Source organism: Ixodes scapularis, unplaced genomic scaffold, assembly GCF_016920785.2.
Source record: "Ixodes scapularis isolate PalLabHiFi unplaced genomic scaffold, ASM1692078v2 PGA_scaffold7__128_contigs__length_106722199, whole genome shotgun sequence".
NCBI classification, from domain to species: Eukaryota; Metazoa; Arthropoda; class Arachnida; order Ixodida; family Ixodidae; genus Ixodes; species Ixodes scapularis.
Window position 1 is genome coordinate 47,485,062 of NW_024609882.1, and position 12,616 is coordinate 47,497,677.

Consider the following 12,616-nt stretch of genomic DNA (forward strand, 5'->3'; position numbering starts at 1 on the left):
CTTTACCTAACAACGCCGGTGGAAAGCAGTAAATCTTGCCCCGCGCGTGTTGGTACGAAAAATTGAAGCCGGCTTCCAAAACGCGGGCGCAATAACGTGAATCGTGATGCGAAGAACCTAGGAATTATCGAAGACACCATTCGGAATTTTCAAATGTTCGCCAAAACTTTGATACTTCGAAAGTCAAAACTGTGATGCTAATCGAATCTAATAGCAGAAAGCAGAAGAAACACTCAGTCAAAAGAAAACTAAATCGTTGTCGGCTTCCTGCGGCTATTGGTAGATTGCACCAGAAGCTCTAACTCGGTCACCTGCATCGTTATCCGCGGTTTACATTAGGGAGAGCGTCGATATATTTTTTACAGAAACTTATTTACGTCTTGGAATTTCACAAGGTGGAATGAACCACTAAAATACATCTTAGATGAGATTTTGAGGTTGCAGGGGACCATTTTCTGGCCGATAATAGGCCGAGCTTCGGGTTTTATAACACATCATACACTGAATCAATCAATACGCGGTCGCCACGGCACCTTGCTACAATACGCTCTGGCCACGATACCCGTGTAGCGTTGCCCACAACCTTAACATATTTTTCTTTTATGGCGATGAACAATTAAGACACATTGTGTCTTCGGTACCATAGCGATGCTCATACGCTTTTTTCTTCTTTCCTAGCGAGACGCTGACGCAGCTGCAGGAGAAGCGTTTCAGCTTCTCGCAGTTTTTCTCCCGCTGCGGCCTGTTCTGCCTGCTGTGGGTGGTCACAAACTACGCGCTCATCTATTCCCTCCGTATTCTGGACACGACGGATGTGCTGGCGCTCTACGCGTCGAACGTGTCCTTTGTCTACCTCCTCTCCTGGGTCATCCTCCACGAGCAGTTCGTCGGGATCAGGGTGCGTAACCCCGCCTTTTAAGTGTGTTTTCAAGCCCTATTCAGTCGTAAACAAGAATAATAAATGAGAGAATAAACTGAGAACAATTAAACATTTTCCACCTCTCTTTGAGCGGTGAATTTATCACACCCAGCAAAGTGGTTAGGTGGGCTAGTTTGTTCTTATTCTTTAAAAAGTAATAGCGCCGGAAAATACAAACAAGACCGAAGACAAATTGAACAAACGCAAGGCGCTCTCGCAACTGTTGTTTATTCGGAAAAAACGACATTCATAATATAGGCCCACAACAACGTGTCATTCATCACCGTATCAATGCAATGCTTGTCTAATATACTCAAACTCTTTCTTCGATAGGGCAAATGACGCTTCACTTATGCAAATCTGCACCCTTTTCTAGGATTTCAAACGCCTCATGCAGCTCTCAGTTAATTCTATCGTTGTACTGAGCGAAAATCTTAATGTCACGTAGAACAGGCGTACATGGATATCTGTTGCAATGAATAGCAAGATGACCAGTCGGGCTGGCTCGCGTGGCAGCCGCATGCTCGCGGGCGCAGTCTTTCACGCATTTGCCCGTCTGGCCAATATACACAGCGCCGCACGGCAGAGGTATTTCATAAGCAACTCCTGAGGCACACTCAGCAAATTTACTTTTGTGCGTTTTGCTGCGAGGACCAGACTGTTTCCGGAACTGTTGATTTCGTGGAAAAGTCGAACCATTCAATTTGGAGCTGAGAAAACCACGGAACGTTGAAACGTTGGGCCTTTTCTTTAGGTTAAGTGATTATACGTGTAAGATATAGAATAACCGCTGGCCTCATATTAGGTTTCTCGTGAGCTGGTTTCTTTATAACTCTGAGGCTTTTTAACAAGATTTCCGCGACCTCGGTTTGGCATTTTTGCGGAAAGTCACCCTCTTCCAGCTTTGCGATTTGTCGCGCGAAACTTTCCTGAACGGAAAGCCCGCAAGATTTCTTCAGAGTGGCCTCTAAGCGTGTTTTAGCGATGTCCCCTTTAACTAACTTAGAGTGAGCCGACCCAAATGGCCGGATAGCTTTTTTTGGATCTCGGCTCATAAGCCCGACATGTGTTCTTCCAGAAATCTAAGTTTAAGGCCTAAAATTTGTAACTTGCCTTCAGTGGATGTCTCAAAGGTAAACATCAGCCCGTTCGCGCATCCACAAAAGTTAAGCATCATCTCAGAAACGGCATCCACCAGGAATGCCTCAGCTACCTCACTGAAAATAAGGTAATCACCTACATACCTAAAAATCCTGGTCTTGCCAGCGACTCCCAGCTTTTCTAAGATGGCGTTGTCGCAGCCACTTAAGACATGTCGCATAAAACTGGCGCCACCCAGGACCCAGTGCAAATGCCCCTCTGAGCATTCAGGTCCCCTTCAAACGAAACATACGCGTGTTTAAGGTGAAAAGTTAAATGTTCCAGGAAACTGTCCACGCGAATGCCACTGGAAGAATTAAACGGCACCTCTCCATTTTTTCTGGATGCACTTTCTAACCGCACAAAGCAGTGGCTCATGCGGTGCTGAATAAGAAAAAAAATTATCTTCAACATCTACAGAAGGGTCACTGTGAAAACCGCGCGCTCCTTCCTCCAGAAATGCAACGACACTCTCAGAATTTTGGACCAAAAAAGATTCGTACAACTTCAAAATTGACAAGTGTTTGCTGAGGAATCTAGACAAATGAACATGCACGAGCCCTTTTCCGTCACAATCGCACTAAAGGGATTCTCCATTTTGTGCGTTTTACGGCCAAGAAAATGTTCAGATGCAAACCGGTGGCTGATTGAGCTCTTTTTTGCACCCCCGTTAAGTTAAATTCATTGCAAATCTCTTTAGCACGGGCTTTAACTTTAGACTAGGAACCTGTGTTCACTTTTTTGAAGCTTTTAAGTGTTGCTTGTTCTGCCTTCTGACCAAACACGTCCCGAGTTACCACCACAGAACCACCTTCCTTGTCGGAAGTGAGCAGAGTCAGATTGGTGTCCCTAAAATAGTCGACGACGTATGCGGTCTTGCATCCTTTCGACGATTTTCTCGGAAAACGTAGAAGGACGCCGACGCCATCGGCCACCGTTTGTATTTATGGAACGTTTCTGTGCAGTCACGCTGTTGCTGTAAATGTTTAAAAAAGTTACCGCCAGTTTAAAAAGCGCAGGGCTTGGTGAGTCCCAACGTTCTTATTATCGCTCTACATGCAACCAATAAAATTATTTAGGCAATTATTCGAGAGCATTAGCCAACAGAAAGGGCAAAAACGAATGATATGCACGAAGCCGGAGCGCAGAAACCACCCTCTACACCTCCTAGCTTGTCTAGGACCATACTTGGAAGCATCGTCGGAACATTCTTAATATGTTGAATAAATGCGCCCATGCAAACGAACTGTTTCATTTTTTCCCCAGATCGTTGCCGTTATCCTGTGCAACACGGGCATCGCCCTGCTAGCATACATGGATGGCGTCACCCGCACCATAACCCTCGCAGGCGTGGTTCTAGCCGCAGGAGCAGCCGCCGGATCTGGAGTCTACAAGGTAAGCCGTGGTCTAGTGTCGTTTACCCTATCTAGAACCTCGAAGCCAGCCGAGTTAAAATTAAATAGATCCTAATAATCTTGAAGTGGAGTTATGTTTATTAGTACAAGTAAATGATCTAAAGCGCCACTTAGATACTTCTGTTGTGTTTCGCAACGAGAGCGCAATATTTAGTTTTGCAATAAAACGCATAATTTGTTTTAATAACTGGCGATATATTTTTTATGCATGGAGCTCAAAGAGTGTCGTGAATGGGGCAAAATATCTGACAGTTCTTTCGAATATGTTTCAGGTACATTATTGATTATGCCAAAATTGTCTTCCCGTGTCATTTCACGCATTGGTCGACAGAATTAACCACACAGATGTCGTGTAATTTGATACTGTGCGACGTATTTTCCTGTCATTTGTAAAAATTCATATTTATGCCAACAAATAACAAATAATTATTGAGCTCAAGGGAAATATTGGACATGTCATTTGCGAAACTGAGCCACAATTTTGTGAAAATGCAGTCCAGAATTTTGTCATAGGAGGGAGTGAGTGCAAGCAGAGTCGCGGGGGAACATTCGTCGGATATTGTTCAACAATTAATCGTAGTACGCTTATTTCATAGTAAAACAAAAATATTAGCACCTTCTGAGAGATTCTGTGTTATCACAAAGCTAAATTTGTTGCTCTGGTTTCGACATCGTTCTTGAGGTACGGTCCTAATGTTCCGAGACTGATGCTGTCGCGTACAAAATACAGGCAACACAATGATGCGCGTGCAGTAGTCAAAGGCAGGGACCTTCTTGTCTGATCATGCCAAAAGACGTTGTTCAATGAAGATTTGGAGTTACGCTACACGAGTGTTTGTGACCTCGTACATGAGCACAATGGTGAATTCTCATAGACTGCAAACCAGAAAGAGAGCAAAAACATTAGTTCTGCTTTAAACTCTGAAAATCTAATACAGATACCGTTCACATGATTCAGCAGGCTTATCTAATAAATAAGTGAATTGTGCCAATTATTTTGAGTGGTACTCGCGCTTCAAGAACGGCACAACACCGCAGAGAGACGAAGAGAGGTAAGACGATCTTCTTCAACCTCTTTTTTTCTTTCATTGATGTTTTCCTATTCTTGAAGCGCGAATACCCCTAAAAACGCTCTCTACAAGTCACTGTTTTTTTTAACATAGGCCTGCTGAATCATTTAAAAAGACTGCTTTAGATTTGCTGAGTTAGGGGCAGAATCGAAGTTCGCTCTCGCTCTGGAGCTAGGAGGGAGTGTAGCGAAAGCTCACGCTGCAAACCCAGGGATCCTGGGTTCAATCCCCACCCCTCCTTTTTCAATCTGGATGAAAATCATAACGGCGCGCGGTTGTGCGTCACTACTGCGTGGCCTACGTTGCACTGCACTGCACTGCAATGGTTGAAATGCACTGGCTAAATTTCTCATCTATAGCCGAACGCCCACCAAGGCTGACTAACTTCCGGCTGTACATAAAATACAATTATTGTTAGACGTTTAATATATATATATATATATATTTTTAAATATTAATTCACCATGCAATGCTTTACCCCGCTCTCAGACTCAGTCGCTTTATACATACACTCCTCACTGCTGGGGGAGCCTGAACCAGTGGGCGTAGCAGCCGAAATAGCTGAAATGAACAAAAAAACTAACTAGCGTCTTAGAGAAGGTCACGAAACTAGAAACAGCGCTGAAGAAGTATGACGAGCTACTCAAAAGATCTGAGCACCAGGAGAAGGAGATTGCTGAGCTGACAGCAAAAACCACTCAGCTTGAAGTCATTATCTCGGAACAAACCTGCGAGATTACTAACTTGAAGGTTGTTATTAACAGAACTGAGCAATACTCCTGGCGCAAGAACATTGAGATTCATGGAGTAAGACAATCAGAAAACGAGAATGTACTGGATTGAGTGAAGAGTCTCTCAGAAAAACTAGAACTGCCGCCAATAACAGAACATTCAGTGGAGGCTGTTCACAGATTAAGAACGCGAGAAGGAAGAGTGGCTCCGATACTCGTAAGATTCACGGAAAGGAACACACGAGACCTATGGATCAAAAAACGAGTAGCATTAAAAAGAGACGGTGTATACGTAAACGAAAATCTAACGGCGACTACGAAGAACCTCTTATGGGTTACAAAGAACAAGGCCAGAGATAAGAAATATAAGTTTAGCTGGGTGAAGAATGGGCAGATCTTTGTCAGACAAAAAGAAGGCGCTGCGGTGATCCGGATTGAAAGTGGAGCAGATCTGAACAAATTGAAATAAATGAGTGAAGATGTCAGTGACATAGGCTCTTTTAACAGTTTTGTTCACTGGGACGAGTACGCCAGGCGTGTGATGAGAGAAGAAAAATTAAAGAAGTACTAAACATAATTCACATTAACGTAAGGAGCATTAAAAAAAACTGGGATCAACTTAATGTCTACCTGGAAAGCAGATTTAACGGTCTTGATATTTTAGTTATAACTGAAACTCATATAAAAACAGCAGATGAAAAAGTTTATCAGTTGCCGGGTTTCCACTCGGTATCAGTATGCAGAGAAAATGGAAAAGGAGGAGGGATACTTATCTATATAAAAAAGGATTGGATAGCAGAAAAAGTTGATGTATCATTAGACCACGCTGAGACTATAGTTATGTTTGTGAGCGAAAATGAGTTTTCGTTTCTTGTTGTGGCCATATACAGACCACCCAGTGCGGATGTGAATTTGTTTTACAACGAGTTCGAAAATTTACTAAAAAGATATAACAACAATGACCAAGTAATAATCACAGGTGATCTGAACATTGAAGTTATGAACCGCAGCAAGTACAAAGTTGGAGACTATCTTGATCTATTGTCCAGTTATGGTTTACAGGATGTGATTCGTGACTACACCAGAGAAGAGTACTTAGGAAGCAAAGTAACTAGAACCTGTATAGATCATGCTATTATCAGAATTAGTGATCTGACAACGATATCTGGGGTTATAAAACAGAAAGTCGCTGATCATTATTTCATAACCATAAAAGTGTTGAGAACCGATACCATATACAATAGTGATGGAGATGGTTTTAGATATGTCTTGGATTCAAAAATCATAGACCGCCTTATTCGTGAATATGACTGGGACTCATTACTCGAACATGACCATGTTGCAGTATACGAACTGATGGTGGATAGATTTGGACGCATATACGGTGATTCCAAAAGGAAAATAAAATTAAGGCAACGGAAACCAGCAAATAACTGGGTAAATAAAGAAATACTAGAATTGTGTTACGCAAAAGATAGATTGTGGAGTCGTTGCAAACACAGGGATTGTGGAGTCGTTGCAAACACATTACGCAGGGAATTTAGGGAAATCAGAAATAAAGTAACTGCAAAAATACGGCTAGCGAAGAGGAAATACCACAATAACCAGTTCCAGCAGTCAAAGGGAAATGTAAAAAAAACGTGGGGCATAGTGAACAAAATCATTGGGAAAACCTCAAAAGCAGCGTTGATGAGGTCATACGGAAGCGTTTTGGAACAGACTTTGACGTTTTAAGCAATAAGTGTAATCACAGCTTTGTGAAGGAAATACGGGATCTGCGAAACCAAGCACCGAAAACTACACGTGCTCCGTATAGTGTCTCTAGTTCACCAAACTCTGCCTACTTGCCGCCCATGACTGAGCAAGACCTCGGTGATATAATAAAAAAATGCCACTCACTAAGCCAGAGGGATGCGATCGAATTAGAGTAAGAGATATATTCTATAACTTTGAGAAACTAAAAAGTATTCTGCTTGCCATAATAAACGGTATTTTAGAAACAGGGAGAATTCCAGAAATGTTTAAGGTGGCACTAGTCCGTCCAGTATACAAAAAGGGTAATCAAAAGGTGATGTCCAACTACAGACCCATAGCTATTTTACCAGTTCTATCACAGATTATAGAAAAGTATATAGTCAAAATTATGCCATCATTTTGTGAAAACTTTTCCCTATTGAATACATGTCAGTATGGATTTCGACAGCAAAAAAGTGAAACTCTTCTACTAGAAGATTTTACTGACTATATTAACGAAAAAATAGAAAATAATTATATCATCTTAGCGCTTTTTCTAGATTTAAAAAAAGGCGTTTGATACAATTGATCACGAGTTGTTATTAAGTAAATTAGAAAACATGGGCTTTAGAGGTCCCTTTCTTCAGTTTTTCAAGAATTACTTGCACAACAGGGCACAACGAGTACGGATAGGACGCAGTTTTAGTGAACCTTTGCTCGTTACCTCTGGTGTGCCTCAGGGGTCGGTTTTAGGTCCCATACTATTCAATATTTACATAAATTATTTAGACAAAATACTCCTCAAGTCTAAGCTATTTCAATACGCGGACGACACTGCGATTGTATTAGCACACAAAAACTACGATAACGCTGTTCCCATATTTCAAAGTGATATATAAATAGCTTAGCAGACTGGTTTTCATGGAATACAATATTTGTGAATAAAGCCAAAACCAACTTAATGTGCTTCCGGGCACATAAAAAAAGAGTAAACCTTATACATCCTATCTTTTTACATTCAAGCGACTGTGGTTCTTGTAATTGCTCTCCATTAACATATGTTCAAGAAACAAAATATTTAGGACTAACTTCTGATGTAAACTTAACATGGAATAGCGACATTGAACATTTAGTAAAACGCCTACGATTGGTTTTGGCGTATATGTATAAACTAAGAAATTTGTGTGATATTAACATCAGGAAAAAAGTTTACGAAGCGCTCGGTTGCTCTCTCTTGCGGTATGGAATCACTGTGTATGGCTCCAGTTCTTCCCACCGAAAACAAAAATTAAATAAACTAATTTATAAAATTGCAACTAGCATTGCCTATGGTTCAAAATATGAAAACCTTGATAAAGCAGAAAAATTGGCCTCCCTCCAAATATTGCAAATAGAGCAATTAATGGAATTTGTTGTTCTAATAAAATATTATTATAATAATAATTACAAGCACAGAGTCACCAGACAAAAGACCCTAAGACATTCGGAAACCTTTTCTGTCCCTATGGTAGACACAAATTACGGACGACGTTTAAGAAAATACTATGTTCCCTCCTACTTTAATAAACTTCCTCAAGATTTATGCGACTTGCCATCTTTAAAAGTAGCCAAACAGAAGCTCAAGGAATGGTTTGAATTATAAATGTTATCAATTCTCATGTATTATCTATTTTCCCAGCGGACTCGTCACCACGATTTTAACATTCTGTACACTTGTTTTGAGCAAGATGTGACTGCCATCATTTACTTTTGTTTTGAGCGAGATGTATGCAGTGTTTGAGTGCGTTGCTGGGTTGCCATGGTCCCGCACACAAGCGCTTGCGCGCTTAAGTGGGCCATCGATTTCACTGTACAAAAGACTGTGCAATAAAGGATTTATTATTATTATTATTATTATTACATGGCTTGCACGTGACGTCATTCAAAGAGCGCTGCGATGACCACCAGAGAAGAGGGGAAGAAGGAGCTCCCCTCTTACTTAGATCCTTTTTTGTGCCTCCCGGACTTGTAGAGATGTCGCTATTCTCCTTCCAGAAGATTATAGAAGATTAATCCGCCACTCAAAACTCTTGCAAAAGCAGCTTCCCTCTTCTCCTCTTACACGGTGGTCAAAAGTATGCGATGTGACGTCAGTGCAAGCCATGTATGAGTGTCGCTACTCCGCCGCACTTAGGCGCCCTTTTCCGTGTTTCCGGTCGGCGGCGTCGGCGTAACCGCGCTCAGTTTTGCGGGAAAATTGACGTCACGTGACCTCAACACCAATTCAATTCCCCGCTAAATTTAGCGGGGAAATTCAGTTTCTTCTCTAGATTTAGCAGGAAAATTGACGTCACGAGACCTCAACACCAAGTCAATTCAATTAATTTTGTTTGCTCCCATAATACCAAATTCCCAGGTTCCCCGCTAAAAATAGTGGGGAATTGAATTTGTGTTGAGGTCACGGAGGGTCAATTTTCGCCACTTCAATTGCCCGCTAAAAATAGCCGGGAATTAAATTGGTGTTGACGTCACGTGACGTCAATTTTCCCGCTAAATCTAGAAGAGAAACCGATTTTGTTCAGAGGTGACGAGACACCAAGTCATGTGAATTCATTTCCCCCGCTGAATTCAGCGGGGAAAGTGAATTGGTGTTGAGGTCACCTGGCGTCAATTTTTCTGCTAAATTTAGCGGGGATATTGTGGGGGGAGGAGGGGAGGGCACGCAGGAGGGGGAGGGGAAGGTGCGGAGGAGGAGGGGAAGGTACGGAGGAGGAGGATTGGAAGACACGCAGGAGGAGAAGGGGAGGGTACGGAGGAGGAGGAGGGAGAAAAGAGGAGGAGGGGTGAGGAGAGGGCACGGATGAGGAGGAGGGACATCCCCTCTCCTCCGTACTCTCCCCTCTTCCTCCTCAGGAGCTGCGCTCTAATTTCGCATCACAGAGATGTGTAAACACCTCATTTTTTGTATGCTTTGTACTAATTTTTTATTTGCTTGCCATCAGTGGGATTGTGTACGTTTTTGTTCCTTACTTATATTGCTTTTGTGTAAGTGCGGCTATCTGAGGAGCACTGTTTTTGTTTTGGGCACTTTAAATAAATAATAATCTTATTTTCATTATTATTATTTATGATTACTATTATTGTTGTTGTTAAAATAATAATAATAATAATTATTATTATTCTAGACGTTCGTTTATTTATTCATGCAGGTGACATTCAAGAAGTTGATCGGAGACGTGTCGTTCGGCCAGTTGTCGCTCTTCTTCACCCTCATCGGATTCCTCAACCTGCTGTTCGTCTGGCCCGTGTTCCTCGCGCTGTACCTGCTGCGCGGGGAGACCATCATCTGGACTCGGATGCCCTGGGGAATGCTCATGGGAGCCGGAGCTCTCTCCCTGCGTGAGTGTCCATGGTTGGAGCTGGGTACAGACATTTGTCCGACTGGCAATCCGGTTTATCAATTGATTCAATTGATGAGGTCATTGTAACGACAAGAAAGGAGCACTTGTAATGGTACCCTTTTTCTGCGTAAAATTGTAGCAATAAGAGCCGGTTGAACCGACGCGGCTTATGTTAACCCAAAGCGGCTCTTTCCTAAGTCGGCTTAGCGTTTTAAACCTAGCTCGGCTAAGCACGAGTTTAAATTCCGTTTGCACCAACATAACTCGGGTCCCTAGCCAAACGCTGGATTTGCGTAGGGAATGTAGGGATAGACACGCAAACTAGGGAACCCTCAGAGGGACGAATATCATTGGCGGAGAGGAGTCACGAGATCTAAACAAACTTTTTGCGGCGAGTAACGATGTAACGTCTCCAAATTCAGTCATTTTTGTGCTGAACTTTCAAAAACAGGCAAAGCTTTTAAATAAACACGAAATCTCTTTACCTATGTAGTTGCGTGTTTAATATTGGATGATAGCAGAATATTTTTATGGTGGCAACGGTTTTAGTGCCAACATTTCAAGTTAAAAGAACCACCGGGGGGACCCCAAATTTCACCGAACGCGAGAAGGATGCTCTACTCGTTACATCGCTGAAGACTGACAAAACATAATCGGGAATAAGTAGGCAGGCAAGATGACTACGAAAATCAAGATTCATGCCTGCGACCGCTGAAGTTCCAAACAGTGACGAGCAAAGGCGCCCCCAGACAACATCGAATAGAAGGCGTCGAGATACCAGGTTTCGAGCTAGGGGTCCTTGCGTAGACCGTATGTTCGTTGCTCTCAGCATGGTGACGGAAGTGCTCTCTACCCTCGTTGAGAATATTCAGCATGCCCCAAACAGACTTGAGTTTCACACTGTGGTGTTCGAAGGTAGCTCTGCAGCCACAGCCATTTTTATTTTATGTGCCCCTCCACATGCTTAGGTAACTTGTCTACAGTATATATGCCCCAGTAAGCCAATATCCTAAAAACGTGAGGCACAATGACCAGTTTGAACAGCCTCTGGATCTCCAAACCGAAAACTGAAACCGAAGTCACTTGGGGAGTGCATAATCGAAATAATTCACAAAAAAATACAGCTTTCCAGTTAACCTCTTTATGACCTTGACTGCATTTATTGCATATTATCTTTATGAACTAAAATATTCTCACTCCACCTGTGCGTTTTTTTCTAACAACTATAACAACTTGGGTCACAGGTGGAAACTTGGCTGTTGGGGTCAGAAAATAAGCTACAGCATCCACATTGGGGGCAATATTTGAGCTTTCGTAGTTTCAAGTCGCATCTAAACTCACTGGTCCCTGTTGTCTGGGACAGTGAAGCTCTCGGAATATAAATTTGCACATCTTCACAATCGATCATGTAAAAAGGTGACTTGAACTAGTCAAAATAAAATACCTGGTGCTTTTCTCCCTTATGCATTTATACATAAAGTCTCTTTCTTTACGCAAAGCACCCTGTTTTGTCTATCTTCATATTTGTCTTCCTCAGTGTTTGCCCTTCTATGTGAATAACCAACTCACTCGTTACCATTTTATAAAAACTCATTTGTTGAATTAGCACTATGTGCCTGCCATGTGCACATGCAAATAATTTAGGAGAATCGTTTTTGCATTGTATTCATAAAAGTTTCAAATGCTTATATCAGCAATTATGATTCTAAGCTGCCCTTGATGGATTGTCCTATTGCACACCATTGAAGTGAGTTTTATAAACTGCACAATATAAATTCTACTTATCAATCTATTTTCTTCATAATACTGAAGAAGCTTGCTTAAAACACATTGCTTGGTTAAATTCATGGTCACCCGGGCATTGAAATATGAACTAATAACGCCAGCTTGGCTCAACCGCCTTCACATGAGCTCCCATCCTTTTATTCAATTCGACATAGTCTCTGAAGGTTTTATATCAATCAGTTCGCCCAAAGCAAAGCGCAAACGCGTAGAAAAAACACAACGTAAATTATGAGACCCACTTTCGGATTAGGGACCCGGAGGTGCTATAGAAAGGAAACTTAAGACGCCGGCCAAATCAAACATGGCCCCCATCGACGTGATGCTCCAGGGAGTCCAAGACGCCTTCACCCCCGACCGCTCTGTCCTCGAGGCGCCCACGCTCCAGCGACTCCCATGGACACAAAACGGAACGGTTCATGGGAGGCTACCGAGCCCAAGACCA

General features: G+C 42.3%; 1 protein-coding gene across 1 annotated transcript in view; it reads left to right on the forward strand.

The window, feature by feature from the left end:
* The window catches only part of LOC8027814 (putative thiamine transporter SLC35F3), a 33,062-nt gene that overhangs the window by 2,704 nt on the left and 17,742 nt on the right, over window positions 1-12,616 (forward strand). The window contains exons 3-5 of the mRNA XM_029971931.4: window positions 679-898; window positions 3,326-3,454; window positions 10,198-10,387. Coding sequence (XP_029827791.2) covers window positions 679-898; window positions 3,326-3,454; window positions 10,198-10,387 — 539 coding nt within the window. The remainder of the gene's footprint in view (window positions 1-678; window positions 899-3,325; window positions 3,455-10,197; window positions 10,388-12,616) is intronic.